Raw genomic sequence first — 12,831 nt, forward strand, 5'->3', positions numbered from 1 at the left:
CAGGTTGTGCAACACCTGGAGGCAGGAGCTGCTCAGGCACAGAAACCGGGACCCAGCTGGGCCTCGGCACCCTCACAGCCAGGAATTCCTTCCCAATATCCCATCCATCCCTGCCCTCTGGCGCTTTGAAGCCATTCCCTGTGTCCTGTCTCTCCATCCCTTGTCCCAAAGTCCCTCTCCAGCTCTCCTGGAGCCTCCAGCACTGCTCTCACCTGCTCCAGCCAAGGATGACAAACCCAGGATCCATCTGCATAGGATTTTATTAAAGGAGGCATCACCCACAACTAAAAATAGTTGAAAAAATATTCTTAACAACCTTTTTTTTTTTTTAAGCTTTTTTTTCTGTCCTGAATAGGTAATTTAACAGCCACAGTGCTCAAGTGTCATGAGGGAAGTCTCTGCCCAGAAGTCAAATTTCCAACTGGTAGAAAAAGGCAGTTATTTTGTACCACATCAAGTTGGTTTAATACAGAAAAAAAAAAAATTGTGATATCATTAAAAAAGAAGTTAATGTGGAAGACATGGGGGAAAAAATACACAGATCATTGGTGAGATTGAAAATGAGAATTTCAAACAGGACACAGACCTTGCAGACACATTTAATAACATTCCCTGATTGTCACCAGTTTCTTCCAGATCACTCTCTATAGGAACATGGTTCATTTCAGATTTTTAAAAAATTAAGTTGCTTAAATGGCTGTTCCTAAATGAGGCCAGTAACATCTTGGCAGGAGGTTTGAATTTCACCTTTGCCATGACACCTGCTCCAAGGCTTTTGTGTAATTCCATGACCATGGATAGTGCTTCAGAAGAAAGAACATTCCTGCTCCTCACTCTTGCTGACTGATTAAACTGGAGCTGGGAATGAGGGTAAGGGGATCAGACCCCAGGACACTGAGTGAGGTAAGGACACGGCGTGAGACCCATCAACTCTTTATTTTACACTTCCCAAAGGTGGAACAGAGGCACTGAGGAGTGGACAAGACACTCCAGCTCCTTTCCAGCCATTCATTTGCTGTCTCCAGGTCCCTGGGAGATAAACCAGCCTGGATCCCATCCTTTTGGACAGAAGACAAAGCCCAGCCAGTCTCTCCTCAGAGTGTGAAGTTTCACTGGCCCATTGGGCCAAAAATTACACTTGAGCTACATAAGAGTCACAAAGTGGCCAAAGTTTAAAAACATGTCCTTGCAGCAATGTAAACAATATAAAAATGTTTCAGTAACAGCCACTACCCTTGAGCTTAAATACCTGTGAAATTCCTACTTTGCCCACAGATGAAAGGATAAAATACATACAAAACCAAGAGATATAAGTGTAACAAATGTTTCAAATAACTGGGTTTCACCACAGAATCTTCATTGGAAGGTTACTGTTGTGAGGAAACGTAATCCCTGCAGGAGAGTTCCTGCACAGAGACAAAACTCTGATCATGGAAGGGTTACAGAGAACACAACAGACTTGCAACCACCAAAGCATTGTCACAGAAAATAGAGCAAACAAGTTGTAGGCAAAAAAAAAAAACAACTTGAATGTGCTTACCTACACACACTACTGGAGTATACAAGACAAAAAAAAAAAAAAAAAGAAAAAAGGAGAGCTTCCGTAGGGAATTTCCAGTCATTATGAAAATGAAAGGTATTTTTTTCTTTGAAAAAAATAAAATCCAAAGCTCCCAGAGGCTGTTTCTCAGCTAGAGTAGCTGATAGCTCAGACTCACATCCATGGAAACTGGTATTTTACCTACAATGACATTCCTGTCTCTCCATTTTGTCATTTCCTGAAGTGTCCCAAGTAACTTTTGAACTGACACCTCTTCCTCTCACATATTTACTAAAACTCCCTTGTGCATCCCAGAATCTCCTGTGCATGAAACTCAACAAGGAGAACAGCCCTTAGCTGTAGCTAGAAGATGGTTTCAGCTTCTGGATCCCTCTCTGAAGAATAAAAGGGTATGAGTTACATATAAACAGCGTCTACACAGTGCACGTGGAAAATGGGGTGAACAGGAAATATTTCCAAGGCTGACCTGACTCTACAGTAAGGCTCCATCCTCAGCCCACCTTTAAAACTTGTTCCAGGCAATGTGACACTGTGCAGGGACTCCAAACAACTGGGAGAACCAAAAGTACAGCTAAAAACCACAGCCAGAGGCTTGGCCTCCCTGAAATCCTACCGAGCCTCACATCCATGGAACAGCTCTTCAGATTTCGGCTCTCCCTCTGAGGTTGCACTGAAGGCAGCAGCACTTGCAGAGAACAGGACAAAGCTTTGCTTGTAAACTCTGTTTTTTTTAAAGCATGATGAAAATTCAAGTCCTATTCCACTTCACATTTATAAGCAGCATCATAAGAATGCTACTCTGCATGGCCTAGGTATAGAAAAGTGTATGCTTAGCGCTAAAGAGATATAAATAGGAGTTATCGAGCAAAGTTTGATTTTAAACTAAATTGCAACAGCCCCCTGCAATTTGGAAACATGAAACAGCTCTTCTGAAGTCTCTTTTGTAAATAAAGAGTAAAAAGGATCTTGCTACAACCTAACATCCTTCACCAGGAAGAAGCAAAACCTATTGTTAACTTTTCAGGATATGCCTGAAAGGCCAGGTTGGACAATGCTATCCCACGTTGTTTGCCAAGGAAGAGGCAGGAATGACTGGAAAGCCATAGGCCAGGAGTAAGTCATTTTTGTGTTTTTCCCTAAGTGTCAAAGTTCAAGAACTCTGTCAGCAGTGCTGTGTTTGGGGACAGCACCCAGTGCTGTTGTTTATCTAAAGGACATCCCAGCTACAGGACATTTCTGCCCAACTCTGTCACTACTAACAAAAATTAGTAACTGATGTGCTTTAAGACTCAGAAAATTAGAAACTAACATTTGGCCATTTCTTCCTGGTCCTCTGTGGAAATCTGGAAACATCTGAAAGCATTTCAGTTAGCTTGGGCAATCCTAGAGTCAGACCCAAGGTAGCTAAACATTGTGGTCACCAGCTCGGGGAGGTCATAATCGTGTTTCCAACCCCAGTCCCTGCGGGCGTTGCTGTCATCGAAGTTCATGGGCCAGCTGTCAGCTGTAGGGAAAAAAAAGAACCAAGAAAGGTGAGGCTTAGGAAAAATCTCTCTGAACTTTGAGATGTTTCATCACTACTAAAGATGAATTTTGAACTCTAAGACTTGAACTGCACAGGAGCAATTTGTCAGTTCCCAAAAAGGAGACTTTATTTCATCCCAATGATGTTTTTTTTTTTCTTACCTGCTGCCAGGGAAGATACTAACCTATGGCCTGCCTGACTTGATCCACATTGTAGGTCATCTGGAGCTCAGGGACATACTTCTGTACCTCCTGGGCCAGCTCCTCAGGAGTGAAGCTCATGGCACTGATGTTGTAGGTCCTCATGGTCAGGGTTTCTGCAGGGGCCTCCATGACCTCCAGCGTGGCCTTCAGGCAGTCATCGATGTACATCATGGGCAGCCGGGTGTCCGGCCTCAGGTAACACTTGAATTTGCCAGTCTTTATGGCATCATGGAAAATCTGAACAGCATAATCTGGGGAAGAGAATAATGGATGTGTATCATCTGTGTTGTGCACTTCGTGACAGTCAACAAACCTCAGACCAACCCCAAAGTCTCCTGTCTCAAACTTGGCAGCAGAACTGTGTGATATTCATCATGAAATCACGGAGTGGTTTGGGTTGGAAGGGAGCTTAAAGACCATCCAGTTCCAATCCCCTGCCTTGGGAAGGAATGTCTCTCTATCCCAGGTTGCTCCAAGCCCTCCAACCTTGGGCACTTCCAGGGATGGGGCAGCCACAGCTTCTCTGGGCAACCTGTGCCAGGGGCTCACCACCTTCACAGGGAAGAATTTCTTCCCAATATCCCATCCATCCCTGCCCTTGGGCAGTGAGAAGCCATTCCCCCTTGTCCTGTCATTCCATATCCTTGTGAAAAGTCCTCCCCAGCCCTCTTGTCATGCACCAGTCACTCACCAGTTGTTCCCCCTCCAGGCTGGGAATCAGCAGAGATAATCCCTGGATACCTGAGGCAGCGGAAGTCCAGGCCATAGCGGTAGTGGTAGTACTGGGGAGGGGGGCAGAAACACAGAGTTATACACCAAGAGTCGGTGACACACCCACTGGTTTCACAGGAAAAATCTGACACAGGATGAACCTTCAGCTGTCCCAGGACAGGGATGAAAGGAAAGGAATTACTGAACAATCCCCATTGCCTGCCTGGCAGCTGATCTCCCTGCTTGCCCTTTTCCAGCTCACATCCACATTGGTAGGTCTTTGATCTTTGACATGGATTGTCATGCTACTTATATAGGGTCTACAATGTTCAGAAACTGAACATTCCCAAGTTTATGAGATTTCCCAGGATAATACTGTCCTCAGACCTACATGAGGAAACTGTATAAAAATAACAGGTTTAAAAATGTTGTTTATAAATAACTACAAAGCCAAAAGAGAAGTTTTGCATGTCCAGACTCCCAAGACTTTGACTTTAAAGTCTTTTTTTGTAGAGGAGGAATAAAAATTCATCATTGTGTACCTGCTGTCACAAGGCTTTGTGCACTGTCCTTTCTGCAGTGCCATTCACATTGGCACAGAGGCCAAAGCCATAAAAAACAGGGAAAGAAATGACACTGAAAGTCAGCTGTTTGTCAGCTTCCCATGCTTTGTGCTTTTCCCAACAAAACTCAAAGGATATTTGACCTTCAGAACTGCCTCAGACTATTGCTGAGTAGTAAAGTCTGAAGGAAGGAAAAATGGGGGCAAGAATGAGTGAGGAATCTTACGAAAGCAATGAAGTTCTAATCATAGAAGGGCTTGGGTTGGAAGAGACTTTAAAGAACATTCCAACTCCTGCCAAGGACAAGGATGCTTTCCACTATCCCAGTTTGCTCCAAGCCCTGTCCAGCCTGGCCTTGGACACTTCCAGGGATCCAGGGGCAGCCATAGCTTCTTTGGGAAACCTATTTCAGTGAAATTCTACCAGACCTTTTAGGAAATGAATAAAATAAAAAATTCTTACTTCTCCCATGAGCTCAGCATGGACCTTGGAGACTCCATATATTGTCCTTGGTCTCTGAATGCAAAGATCAGGAGTTGGATCTCGAGGAGAGGTGGGTCCAAAGGCTCCAATGGTGCTTGGAACAAAAAGCCTTAAATTATGCTCAGCTGCAATATCCAGAACATTGTGTAAACCTGGGAAAAAACCACAAAACAACAGGATTTATCAGAATACTTCTGCTTTCACAAGCCATTATGAGAATTATAGAATATTCTCAGCTGGAAGACACCCATCAAGATCATCCAGTCCAACCCCTGACCCTGCACAGACCCACCACAATCCCACCCTGTGCATCCCTGAGAGCGTTGTCCAAACACTCCTGGAGTTCTGGCAGCCTTGGGAATGTCACCATTCCCTGGGGAGCTGTTCCAGTGCCCGACACCCTCTGGGGAAGAACCTTTCCCTGATCTCCAACCCAAACCTGCCCTGACACAGCTTTGAGCACTGAAAAGCCAGCACACACCAGTGATGTTGACAGCTCTGGCCAGGGGCACGTTGGCCTCTCCCACGGCGCTGAGCAGGGCGCTGTAGTGGAACAGCCACGTGATGCGGTTGTTCACCACGATCTCCCGCAGGTTCTTGTAGTCCAAGATATCCGCGAAGATGAAAGGACCTGGAGGAGATGGAAGCAGTGGGGAATTGGATATCAGGAATGGATGGAAGGAAGGTTCTGCATGAAGCTCAGGCTGCTGTTTCTATAACCTAAATACATCACTAAACAGCAATGTTGAGGTAAAATTTTCGCAAGTTTTTAGTGAAAATCAAAGAGTCTTAAATCCTACTCTACATCCACCTCATTATAAAAATTCCTTGAGTATGTAAAAACAAAGCACAAGTTTCATTTCCAACTTCCTCCCTCCAAAAGAATAAAAGCACCTCTTTTTACAGCAGGAGCACAAGGTGCCTCAAGTAGTTACTGGAGTCTGGAAAGTGGCACAGCAGCAGTGCAAAAAACGCAAAGAGAAGAAACCAACATTTTGGCAAGATTTGAAAGCAGGGAGGCATTATGCAGAAGGTTTGAACAGCAGCTTGTCAGTGTAATCCACTTATCACTTTGATAATTAGTTTATGAACATCAGAGGTAAAGTCAAGGTTTATTTTTTTTTTTTCCATGTGCTTCCCCAGTCACTTACCACTATAAAAAACATTATCTGCAGGCTTTCTAATGTCAGACAAGATCACATTGTTCTTTCCAAAGCGTTTCCTGCGTAAAAATACCCACAGGGAACAGTGAGTCCACAGCTTTTTGAGATAATCCATCAGTTGCTATTTTGTTTTGCAGAAGCGATAGCAGAGGAACAATATTTTCCACAATAAAATCAGTTACTGCGCTAAACAAAAAAAACCCCCAACAATCCTTTAAATATCAACACAGCATCTTAAAAAGTTATCAAATATTTCCAGTAGCAGTCAAGGTCTGCATAAGGATAGAGAATATTTTTAGGAAGACAAAATATGTCAGGAAAAGAGACTTTCCTACCCTTTTCTTAGTAAAAATTATACCCAGGGATAGTTTACTCCCCTGCAGACAAAAAAACCACACTGGGATTGTTGTAACTGCAGCTACTTTTATATCAAGGAAGAAAATAGAAGAGAGAAATTGTGACCTTGTGCTAATCAGAGCAGATCTGGTGGTATTGAAGTACATTCTGGCCTCCCATTATTTGGATAATTTTAAAATATATCATAGAAATAGCAGAAAATGTTCAAACTGCCACAGTGTTGAGTGCAGCGAGTCTGCTCACTTTTAGTCTTGGTCTAAATTCCCTCCAGCAAAGACTGTGAACAAATGATAAACTGAGCTGGATATGGACAGGGACATGGATCAGGGAGAGCTCTTGGAGCATTTCACACTTCTTGAAAAGATGTCATAAAATAGGAGGTAACTGTGCTTGAGGTGGGGGAAGAGGAGAAGGAAAAAGAAGGAAAACTCTGAGAGTTCAGACTCTGAATACTCCCATTTAACTGGAAGCAAACAACTCAGACAAAATCCTGCTGTTTTGGGAATTGTGACCAATGGACATAAAGAAAATACGTCAGAACCCCACAGCAAGCACCGGAGGGACAAACAAAATGATGGAGAAAATTTAATTATAGAATCATTAAGAATCATTAAGGAAAAGACCTTTAAGATCATCAAGTCCAGCCATTAATGTTATTTACAAAGCCAAGAGGCAAAACCAGCATTTGTAACATAGGATTTCTTTTATAAACAACTTTCCAGACAACTATTTCTTCTGGAAGTGATGGCTAAAGCTGGAATGCCTCACTCAATGCAAGCCAGGGAATGGTGACCCACCTCAGCAGCTTTGCAAGTCCCACCCCGAGCTGGCCAAGACCACCTAAGAGACAAAAATCAGAGGAAAAGGGGGAGTCACAATGCAGAATTCCATTATTATCTGTATCATATCAAGAATTAGCATGATTTTCTCAGTGAGTCAGGAAGCTTGTACATTTTTTTTCTCAAGACACTGGTCTTAGAAGAGTCCTGGAATTAAAATAGGAAAGTTCACAAGGGACACTGATCTTACTGCCCGATGGGAAAGATCATCCCAATTCCAGGATATTTGGGGTATTTTTGCTTCCAGAACTGTGCAATCTGGGGAGGGAGGAGAGCAGTGGGAAAGCTCAGCTGAGAAGCAGGAACCCGGCTGTGCCAGGAGTGCTGACCTGTGATTAGCACCCGGGGATGATCCGACTCGGAGAACGTCACCGAGTGGAAGCTGGCGTCGGAGGCCACCTGGCGTGGGGACACCCCGATGGCCCGGGCGGGCACGAGGGACACGCCACAGCCACAGCCAGAGCTCTGCAGCAGCTGGCTGGCAGCTCTGCCCAGGTTCCTGATGACTGGCATCTTCCCCCTTCAGGTGTGCTGCCAGGAGAGAGACAAAAGATGAGTCAGGAGTGATTCAACCCCATTAAACTGCTTTTAAAACGTTCCCCCAGAAAATTCTGCAGGGATCCAGAGGAATTTGATGCCAGACGAGGGCTGAAAGCAGCCTGGGATGTAACATGAGCAGAGGTAATGTATTCCCTGGAGTGAGCTCAGGAAAATATCCACAGTCCAGAAAAATGGACAGGGAGAACACTGTAAAGCTCAAGTTTAAACTTTTTTTAAAACTTCGTTCAAAACTGTGATTTTAAGCATAAATATAGAATAAAACAAAGCTGCTGTGATGCCACGTTTGGAGTGAAAGTTTTACAGGCTGCTGTGAATAAGCAAAACTCCTCAGGATTGCATCAGCAAGAGCAGATGAGCCAAGGAGGCAGCAGGAAATAACTTGGAAAAAAGGGAGATTTACTCTGATTTAACACTCAGGAAAGATGGTACCCAGAAAGCAAACAGAGGAGTGGCAGGGCTTAGCCAGGCCTCAGGAAAATGTCCTAATTATTTCACATAATTATAATTTACTCTGTGCTGCATTCAAGTTTGGGTTCTTTCTCTGCAAATCCTTCCTATTGCAGAAGGAAATGCAAAGTACCCCAAATAAATGACACCTGCAGCCACAAGTGGCCATTTCTGTGGTGCAAATTTAATACTCTCAAATAAAATCCGCAAGGCACAACCATTCATTTTTTCCTTACCCCCTCTGAACAATTTTTAAGTGTTTCCCAAAGATCTAGAATATGTAAATTCCCAGATGAAAGCATATATCAAACTTGCCTGATGAGGTTACCCTGTCAAATCCTTTATTGGGGCATATATAAAAAGGAGACTCAGGTAGATGGAAGCTCTCCACAAGAAATTGCAGCAGTTCATTGCTGCAGATGAATTGCAGTTGCAGAGAAAAGCAAACAGGTGATTAATGTGGGTATTCCTTTCACTTCTCAGGTCACCCGACTGAAAGTGTTCTGGTACTTGAGGGAGTTCTGCTATTTAAATACAGATTTGCTAAAGTGCTTATTGTCTAATAAGACAGCCCCATAAAATTGCATTATTAAAAAAATACATTCAAACTGATCAAAAAGATTTGGTCTGAGATGCCCAGAGAGGTGATGGGAATACCCATCCTTGGAAATATCCAAATTCCATCTGGACACAGACTCAGACACCAGTTCTCACGATAATCCCTTCCTAATTCAGCATCAAAGAATAAAATCTTCCAGCACTGAGAGAGACTCACTGGTCTGCGTGACAAAAAATTTCCACTCCAAGTACCTGAAAAGGCATTTTGAGCTTTGCAAAGTACAAGCAAAAGTTGGCTGTGACTAAAATTGGTTTCCCAATGACTGGACTGGTTTTTCTGAACATACCTAGAGTGAAACCACAAAGTCTTAAAGCTGAGAATTTACTCCCAGGTCTGACTCAGAACATTAAATGCATTTTACACCAGTCACTGAAACAGCCAGGCAGCAGAGCTGCTGCAAAAACCTCCACTGATGGCATTTATTTCTATTTCAAATCCAAAGGGGGAAAACCCAGATGTGACTGGCTACTAAAGTTGCCCTAAATGCACAGATATATAAAGAAATCAATATTATGCCTTAAAAATACTTCCCCAAATAGCTGAAGTCATCCCCACACAGTGATTAACTTGCAAAAGCAACTCATACAGGAAAGCCCATTCTCCTTGATCCAAGTTTTCCATCTTAAATAACTTCCAGGAGTTACTAACACCTCTGAACAAAAACACACACAAAATTAATTTAACTGATGTAAAATAACTTATATTTTTATAGGCTTCCCTTTTTACTATCCCAAAGGGGAATACTTCTGTTCTGTTGGGAACTAAAGAGAAAAAAATCACCCAAATAATATATAGATATAATTTATAGCAGAAAATGTCCTTGCCCATGAAACAGGATGAGCTTTAAGGTCCCTTCCAACCCAAACCATTCCATGATTCCACAATATATTTTCAAATCCCTTCCCACATCCCTTTCTGAATAGTTTCTCAGTCCCTGATCTCATTTATCAACTCAAACTGATATTAGAAAGTGTCAGCAAAATGAGGAAGTTTTATCCTGAAACATCAAAGTTATTTCCCCTACCCCAGTATTTTAAACCAATAACCAAAGCTAATAGATTAAGCAATGGAAATGCAGCTGGAATTTTCCCTCTCCTGTACTCACCTGGGTCTCAGCTGATGATAAGGCAGAAGCAGAGCAGAGAAGGCAATTTATAGGACACTGCCTCTTTGGAAAGCCAATCAAAACCTGGCAGAGAGTAGGAGTTGTCCCACACCTTAAGGAAAAAAAAAAAACCAAACTAAAAAAAGTGTGTGTGAGAGCAGCAGCAGCCAGGGATTTCACTGTTCTCTCCTGCTTGATTTTGAAATGCCTGGAAGTTTGGGATAGACAGGGAAAGGGCTCTGAAGCTGCACAAGCAGCTCCTCCAAGTCCCAGAACCAGCCAGCCTTGGGTCATGGCTGAAGGACAGAGTTTAAATTAATTAGTGGCAGTCCAAAAGATTAGCAGAAAGCAAACACGTGTTCCGATGAACAATAATCTGCCTGGGATAGCAGGAAATTTCTGGGGTTTGTAAGAAGATTAAAGCACTGGGAGAAGGAAAATTGGGAATAAAGAAAAAAAAAAGACAGTCATAAAATGACATTTAGTGAGTGAACTGCCAGCTGCTGATGTTCTGTGGGGTTTTCAAGGTGTTACATAAGCAGCAACACCTGTTGCTCACATAAAAGTCAAAAATGTTTATGGAAACCAGCAGCTCTTGTAAATTAGTTATTAATAGAATGTCACGGTGGTAAGAAAGATAAGAAAGTCATGGGCTTTGTCTGGAAAGTCCCACTGCAAGCCTCAAAGAAAATGGGAGAGGGAGGAAAGAGAGGTCAAACCAAACCCCAGAGCTGCCACAGGATTTCTGGGGCTGCACAGCTGCTGGGATGCCACAGGATGCTCCTCCAGGGAGCTAAACCAAAGAATCCAGAACTTTCTTCTTTTAAAGAAAAATAAAAGACTCTGCAGGGCACAGGATCTCGCAGATTCCCAGCCACATCCTCGGGAACATGGTCCACACCAACACAATGAGCTCCAAATTCTCAACTCCCAGCTGGCTCCAAACCCCACAGTTTCTGTTCAGACCTGCAGATTTGCTTATGCATTGGGAAGCTCCTCTAATTTTCCCAACTGTATCAAGAGCTTGAGGAGAAAGACAGCACCTTCCTTGGACATCCAGAAGATGAAGCACAAGCCTTTTTGCCCATGGAAAAGCCTCTGTGGTGCCCAAGGGCTGCCAAGTAGAAACTCCATCAGACCCCTGCATTTGGGAGCACTCAAGCTGCAACAACTAAGGGATACTCTCAGCTCAGCCCCAGCTGCTGCTGCCTGGATGGCTGGACACAAATGCCTCTCACATTCCCTGCTGGCAATTCCTCTATTCCTCTGCTTCTGAGAACCCCCCAAGCCGGGACGCTGCATCCCTGCCGGTGTCCTTTGGCAGGGGGGATGTGCCAGGGTGTCCAGGCTGGAGCTGTTCCCTCTGGCAGGGAGCTGTTAGCCAAGCTCAGCTGGAATAACCTTGACACACACACACGGCTCCTGTCCAGGGGTGACGCACGGCCGGGGATGAGGCCGAGCCCCTCGTGGAGCCCGCCAAGAGGAGACGTCAGCCTGAGCTGTGAGGGACCTGCTGGAAACCTGGCCTCAGCCACCAAAAATAAACAAAAAAAAAAAAGGGAGATTATGCAGCTGCTGAATGGCGTGAAACTCCTGGAATAGTAAGGAAGATTGGTCCAGAACATCCAATGTATCCTGGGCAGAGTGGGAAGCAGGGGAGGGGGGGATTCTGCCACTCTGGCACTCTCAGGTGAGACCCCACCTGCAGAGCTGTCCCCAGATCTGCGATCCAACAGCAGAAGGAGTGGGGCTGCTGGAGCAAGCCCAGAGGAGGCCAGAGAGATGCTCTGGAGCCCCTCTGCACTGGAGCTTGGCTGGGAGAGCTGGGGGTGTTCATCTGGAGAAGAGAAGGATCCAGGGAAACCTCAGAGCCCCTTCCAGTGCCTAAAGGGGCTCCAGGAGAGCTGGAGAGGGACTTGGGATGGAGGGACAGGACAAGGAGTAGCGGCTTTAAACATAGAAACCCCGTAGGTTTAGATGGGCTATTGGGAAGGAATGCTTGGCTGTGAGCATGGAGAGCACTGGCACAGCCTGCAGAGAAGCTGTGGATGCCCCTGGACCCCTGGAAGTGTCCAAGGCCAGGCTGGTCGGGACTGGGAGCAACCCGGGATAGTGGAAGGTGTCCCTGCTCACGGCACGGGTTGGAACGGGAGGATCTTTAAAGTCCCTTCCACCGCAAAGCATTCCCCGATGCCCTGCCGCTTCACCCGGCACTGCTGAAGCCACGGGGCCGGTGCGGGTGACGGGCACGAACCAAAGCGCCGCCAGCACCGAACCGGTCCGGACCGAGCGGTGCCGGGGAAAGACATCCCTCCCCCACCCCATTCATTCGGTCGCGCCGGGAGCGAGGCGGCTCCGCGATCCCTCATCACCCAGATTCAGTCCCCCAGAGCCCCGCAGCCCCGGTCCGGTCCGGTCCGCCCCGCGCTCACCGCGCTCCCGCCGCGCTCCCGTCCCTCAGCCGGGGCCGCTCGCCCGGGGGCTGGGCGGTGACGTCACGCGGCCGTGACGTCACGCGCCGTGAGGGGCGGCGGTGGCGGGGCTGAGGGCGGGCTGGGCGCGCCGCCATGTGCGGGCTGTGAGGGACACGGGGCGTTACCGCTCACCCCACCCCACCCCCGCCATGGGCAGGGACGCCTTCCCCTGTCCCGCATTGCTCCGAGCCTCGTCCAGCCTAGCCTGGAGCGCTGACGG

General features: G+C 45.8%; 1 protein-coding gene across 2 annotated transcripts; it reads right to left on the reverse strand.

Annotated features, from left to right (window-relative positions):
- Positions 1–242: 242 nt before the first annotated feature.
- Positions 243–12,618, reverse strand: LOC110475992 (L-threonine 3-dehydrogenase, mitochondrial). 2 transcript variants are annotated; one of them, XM_021540530.2, is made up of 10 exons: positions 12,570–12,618; positions 10,138–10,249; positions 7,735–7,936; positions 7,364–7,406; positions 6,198–6,268; positions 5,528–5,677; positions 5,026–5,198; positions 3,981–4,071; positions 3,271–3,540; positions 243–3,065 (listed from the first exon to the last, which is right to left on the reverse strand). In XM_021540530.2, the coding sequence occupies exons 3-10, from the start codon at positions 7,916–7,918 to the stop codon at positions 2,926–2,928; spliced, it is 1,122 nt and encodes a 373-aa protein (XP_021396205.1). In that variant the 5' UTR covers positions 7,919–7,936; positions 10,138–10,249; positions 12,570–12,618; the 3' UTR covers positions 243–2,925. The 2 variants fall into 2 exon arrangements, with proteins under 2 accessions (XP_021396205.1, XP_021396203.1); XM_021540528.2 differs by having other exon boundaries at positions 8,729–10,249.
- Between the last annotated feature and the right edge of the window lie 213 nt (positions 12,619–12,831).

The sequence above is a fragment of the Lonchura striata genome, chromosome 3 (genome assembly GCF_046129695.1).
Source record: "Lonchura striata isolate bLonStr1 chromosome 3, bLonStr1.mat, whole genome shotgun sequence".
Lineage (NCBI taxonomy): Eukaryota > Metazoa > Chordata > Aves > Passeriformes > Estrildidae > Lonchura > Lonchura striata.

Excerpts from the sequence above, each read along its gene's own strand:
- LOC110475992 (XM_021540530.2), bottom strand. The coding sequence starts at position 7,918 with ATGCCAGTCATCAGGAACCTGGGCAGAGCTGCCAGCCAGCTGCTGCAG. Across the intron at positions 6,269-7,363 it reads GGACTTGCAAAGCTGCTGAG|GAAACGCTTTGGAAAGAACA; the intron begins GTGGGTCACCAT and ends ATTTTTACGCAG. Across the intron at positions 4,072-5,025 it reads ATGCTGAGCTCATGGGAGAA|TACTACCACTACCGCTATGG; the intron begins GTAAGAATTTTT and ends CCCCCTCCCCAG.